At 38.4% G+C, this 6000-nt stretch overlaps 1 protein-coding gene across 1 annotated transcript in view; it reads left to right on the forward strand.

Moving 5' to 3' along the window:
* The window catches only part of camk4 (calcium/calmodulin dependent protein kinase IV), a 130390-nt gene extending 126442 nt beyond the window's left edge, over positions 1-3948 (forward strand). Inside the window, exon 11 of the mRNA XM_033017417.1 lies at positions 2659-3948. Within this exon, the coding sequence (XP_032873308.1) occupies positions 2659-3015 (357 nt within the window). The 3' untranslated portion in view covers positions 3016-3948. The remainder of the gene's footprint in view (positions 1-2658) is intronic.
* The last annotated feature ends 2052 nt before the right edge of the window (positions 3949-6000 follow it).

The raw sequence follows: 6000 nt of genomic DNA on the forward strand, positions 1-6000 counted from the left end.
CTTCACAGTAATAACAGATATATACTAATTGAGGACCTTGCCCATCTCCTGTGGCTCCAACGAGTTGACTGTTTTGATCCCTGAGAGGTCCCACTCTCTCTACATTTACCCTTTATGCGCATAAAACCTCTTGGGATTATCCTTTCTGCCAGAACTATCTCCTGTCCCATTTTTGCGCTTCTGATTTCATTTTTAAGTTTGCTCCTTAGTTCCCGAAACTCCTCCAGGGATACACTTGAACCCAGCTGCCTATACGTGTCCCATGCCTCCTCCCTATTTTTAACCAATGCTTCCATTTTCCTCATCATCCAAGCTTCCTTATGTTTGCCTGCCCTGCCCTTCACTCCAACAGGGACGTGCGTGCATGTTCAGAGCTCTTGTCAGCACAAATTTAAAACCATCCCACTTTCCTAACATTTATTTTCCTTCTAACAACCTAGTCCAATCTACCTGAGCGAGTCCCTCTCTCATACCTTCAAAGTTGGCCTTGTTAAATGTTAAATTTTAACTGATTCAATCTTGATCAGTTGGGCAGGAGGGCCAAGGAATGGTTGATGGAATCTAATATAGAAATGTGAGGAGTATCATTTTGGGAAGACTAACATGGGCAGGACCTACAGAATGAATGGCAGGCCACTTGAGAGTGCTGTAGAGACTGCATCTACTCGTAAAGTCTTAACTACCCGTTGAGTAAAGTCCAATTAAAGATAATCTGAGGATCTCCAATGAGGTATTTGGTAGGTCTGGACTGCTCACTAGTTAGTGATATGATGGTTCTGTTGCCTGTTAACAGGTGGAAATAATCTGTCCCTGAATCTGGAGGTGTATGTTTTCACACTTCTGTACCGCATGTCTGATAGAAGAAGGAGTGCGGACAGTGGGACTCGTCCTTGATTATACTAGTGGCCTTGCCGAGGCAGCGTGAGGTATAAAACTAGTGAATGAAACTAGAGGGGTGAATGAAAGGTGAATGACTTAATTTATTCCGATTTTATTTCCTATATTTAATAAAGGCATTGCCATTAAAGTGGTTAGTAAGCGCTTATTGGTTTTAATGGCAGTGGAGCTGAAAATTTTATTTTTATTTTCACTCTACCTATGGTTTTCTAATTTCAAAGTAGCAAGATATTTCCCAAATTTACTGTAATATAAGCTTTTAGGGAAGAACAAACTAGTGGGATCATAAATAAATAAATGGCAACACTGGAGGATCGCCGTAAGCAACGGTGATTGGCCTCATCAGCAACAACGATGAGTCGGCCTATAGGGAGGAGGTCCAGCTCCTAGCAGCATGGTGCGCTGACAACAACCTGACCCTTAACTCCAAGAAGACCAAGGAGCTCATTGTAGACTTCAGGAAGTCTAGGGGCGGCACGCACACCCCATCCACATCAACGGGACGGAGGTGTTTCCAGCTTCAGGTTCCTGGGGGTCAACATCTCCGATGACCTCTCTTGGACCCACAATACCTCTACTCTGGTCAAGAAGGCTCACCAGCGTCTCTTCTTCCTGAGGAGACTGAAGAAGGTCCATCTGTCTCCTCAGATTCTGGTGAACTTCTACCGCTGCACCATCGAGAGCATCCTTACCAACTGTATCACAGTATGGTATGGCGACTGCTCTGTCTCCGACCGGAAAGCACTGCAGAGGGTGATGGAAATTGCCCAACGCATCACCGGTTCCTCACTCCCCTCCATTGAGTCTGTCCAAAGCAAGCGTTGACTGCGAAGGGCGCTCAGCATCGCCAAGGACTGCTCTCACCCCAACCATGGTCTGTTTACCCTCCTACCATCCGGGAGGCGCTACAGGTCTCTCCGTTGCCGGACCAGCAGGTCCAGGAACAGCTTCTTCCCTGCGGCTGTCACACTACTCAACAACGTACCTCGGTGACTGCCAATCCCCCCCCCCGGACACTCCTCCCACAGGAAAAACACTATCTGTATGCATGTAAATAGATTTATTTATTGAAATCATATTCTATGTCGCTCTTCCACGGAGGTGCTAACTGCATTTCGTTGTCTCTGTACTATACACTGACAATGACAATTAAAGTTGAATCTGAAGCAACTGTTAAACGATAACTTTACTTTGTGTTGACAATTTATGTGCTCCATGGTTTTTTGAGCTAGTTTTCCAAGAAAAAAAACTGCAGTAATCAAAGCCCGAAAGGGTAGGATGGGGCTGAAGCCCAGTGTTTAGACGTTGGAATGTTTTTTTTATCATTCTAATAGAATTATTTTCCAACTACAGTGATAATTATACTTTTTTTTCACTCCTAGTTTTCTTTACATATTTTTACGATGTTTAAAATGTTGAATAAACAATTCAGAAATTTGTTAATTTATGTTATGTTATGTGACAAAATAAATTATATATAAAATTATACACAAGGGAGAATAAGACGAAAATTACCAAAAAACATAAGAAAATTTAGTCAAGGGTGAATGACATTTTGTGATAGAGACTCAAGGGTGAATGACACTGAAATAGTTTAAGAAGCACTGCTCTAACTAATGTCCATAGCTGGTTGCCTTGAAATTTCAATATCAATTATTTTAATTGTTCAATAACATTCTCATACTATGTCAGCTCATATTACAAGTTCAAGCTGTTCCCTTGCTGCAGCTCAGAAATTGTGTTTGGTTTTGTATTTAACAGGCTGTAGTAAAAGCTGTAGTGGCATCCAGTCGCCTTGGAAGTGCTGGTCAAATCACCATTCCGGATAGCAGTGCCAAAATCAGTAATACATCCATCGAGCAGAGTGAAACAGTACAAAATGAAAACAAGCAAAGTTCGCAAGAAGAAATTGAAGGTAATCAAAAAAACTCTGGGAGCAACAGCAAAATTGATGTAACTCCTAGTGATGTAACTCCTAGTGATGTAACTCCTGGTGATGTAACTCCTGGTGATGTCAGCATTCGTGCAGTAAGTTCTGGTGAACTCAGTGCTGTCAATGATCATGAATTTGACAAATCTGATACCAGTGAAATTACTATTGGTGAAGTTGGTACATAAGTTGAGCAAAAGGTTTATATCATATAAGAAATGTTACATGAACATGCTAAAGAAGCCAGCACTAAAAGAGTTGGTGGTAATGCAAAATTCATCACAGGAAATGTATTGTGAACAACATGAAACCCAACTCTTCTACATCGGTAATTTGAAATTTATGCTGTGCGTGAAGCTAATGATGTGGCTTAATTTTATGTTGTTTAATTGTGGCAGCATACTGATGTGTAAGTTCACAATATTGAAAGTTCCACTACATTTCCTTGCATGCAGCTTATTCATTAAAACAGCAGCAGAATCCTGATTGGCTTGGGCAGTGCAGAATGTGAAAAATGGAGGCTGGTTGTATTACACAGTCTCTTGGCAGTATTTCAGTCAATGTTAGCTTTAAGGTTTCAGCCTAATTTGTCTGTTTAGTTATTAACATATAAACACGAGTTGAAGTGAGTGTACTGATTTTTACATTCGGTTCTATGATGTTTTCTGTACTTTTATTAATAAGATTTAAAATCCATTCATTTGTCGTAGTTTTTATTCATGTTTTTGCCCTGTTCATACTCCATATCCTAAATTACTTCAGTAAAATAAATTTAGCCATACAAACTGTAATGTTAATATGGGCAATGCAATTTTCTCATTACTTTAAGTATTACTTCCAAAGGCTGCAATGAACACAGTCAATACACAATGAGCAAAATGCATTTAACTTTTTTTTAAATTGTTATTTATTTTAATGGGTTTGCCTAAATATGATTGTTAATATTATAAAGTGTTTTTAAATGTTCAACATTTTCTAATGTATTGCTGACAAATATGTTGAAGAAATTTAAGTTGCAACTGGAAATGTCATAAAGTCTTCTGCAAATGATCTATCTTTATTAGTGTTTTCAACTGGAACGCCATTACACGTCGTGTGGAACAATGTAACTGAACTTTTTTTTAAATTACCATGTCAATAAAAGCAGTTAACTAATCAAACTGTTTTTATAATCTAATTCAAATGATGGAGTTACATTGTATTCATACTGATAATCAGAAACCTTCATTCAAGCACTAAAATAATTAAATATACTATGTATCCAGACATTAAATGAACATTTACTTAAATAAAAGTTCCAGATATCTCAAAGAGCAAGTCATAGTTTGTCATAGCATTTAATTGCAGAACAGTAGCAAGCAAGACATTCATGACAAAAAAAACTGGTAGGCAACTTGCTGGTTCAGTAGAATCGTTTTTTGAAAGTATTGTGGATGTATTGAATTCATTGAAAAAAGTTGGAAAGTTCATACCATCACGTTTGCCTTTGATTGAAACCATTTTAGCATTCTTTGGTAGGGGCAGAAATCAGATTGGAAGGATTGAAACTGTTATGAGAAAGATAACTTGATAAAGATAAGATGAGGAAAATACTTTTGCAAGAAAATAAAAGCGGGAGGGGGGAGGTTTTTGGGTATAAAGGAGATGAATGGCTCTTTTGATAGGGAAGGGCATGTACTTGAGGGAAAGGGCAGTGCAAAAAGATCATATAGAAAGCACATACTAGACTTTGTGGATTGTCCCGCGTAATAAAATAGATAGCATATCAGAAAGCTAGTTATACAATCAAATATCTCATACAACATTTTCCATATTGGCTACACATCTTTCAAATGTGTAGCCAATGTTAGCCCTGCATATGCAAAGCCACGATGATCCTAGAAGCAATTTGCCATCCTACAAGAACTGCAGAGTTGTGAACCACTTATGTTTTGAGACCTGTTTTCAGGCATTGCAATTTTCCTTCCAATTTACCACAACCTGGAAATAGAAAAGGCCACAAAAGATATTCCATACTGAAGTACCCACTATACAAAATATTTGCTTATAAAATTCCAAAAACACAAATATGGGAAGAAAGGAAAAAATCTGAAAGCTTCCAGCCTTGGACTTTATTCCTTAGATTGCAGCAGGTTGAGGGGTGATCTTATTGAAGTCTATAAAATAGATAAATTGACTGCACAGGCTATTTTGCCCAAATTAGGGGAAATCGAGAACCAGAAGACATAGGTTTAAGGTGAGAGTGGAAATTTAATGGCAATTCTTTTCCGAGAGGCAACTTTTACCACATGGAAGTAGCTTGGACCTTATAGTAAGCAACACTAGGCAATATGGTGCTTACTATAACAACATTTAAAAGACATTTGGACTGATAGTTGATCAAAGACATTAATTATTACCCAACTGCTTCCTCACAGATTACCCAGAGTAATCTGGCATCATATATTGTACAATAGTTCAAAGTAGTTTTGCTGCACCAAACTGCGTGAGCTGTTGAAAATTATATCAGGCTTGGAAATTCATACACTTGATACATATGTTTAATGCACTACACTAATCACAGGTTAATTCAATTGCCTACTACACTGACATATCCCACAGATGGCAAGGTACAAGACTGAAGACACTCAGCAATATAACACGCATTTGATCTCACCATTACACTATTGGAGTGTGAATACCAAACATTTTTAAATAGCTTTTATGGCTCTAACTATAGGAACAAGGTCCATTCATGCATTCCCTTAAAGTGGCAGATGTTACATGTACTGCTGGTGCAGAGACTGCCATGCATTACAAAACAAATTCAACATTGATGCAGCAATGGACTGCATTTCTGAGCATTTTGCAGATGAGGTATTTTTCTGGCTGAGTATTTGAGGGAGGTGAGGTCTGCAAGTGATTCAATCTTTTCCTTCGGTATCCTCTCCAATAATGAACAATTGAACATCAAGGTCAGATGTCCAATTCTCTTTTACATGCAGTGTGATAGTCCTACAGTCACCTATCCTCTTCCAGCAGTGGATCCAGGTTAGAAATCTGATATAAAAGCTTAAAGCTTTTACGGGATAGTTAGCAGGTAAGTCCATCTACAATTCATGAAATATTGCAGTTTTTATGTGCATCTAAACTAAAGGCACAGGAATTATGTTGTTCATACATCAATTTGCAAA

The sequence above is a fragment of the Amblyraja radiata genome, chromosome 3 (genome assembly GCF_010909765.2).
Source record: "Amblyraja radiata isolate CabotCenter1 chromosome 3, sAmbRad1.1.pri, whole genome shotgun sequence".
Taxonomy (NCBI): domain Eukaryota; kingdom Metazoa; phylum Chordata; class Chondrichthyes; order Rajiformes; family Rajidae; genus Amblyraja; species Amblyraja radiata.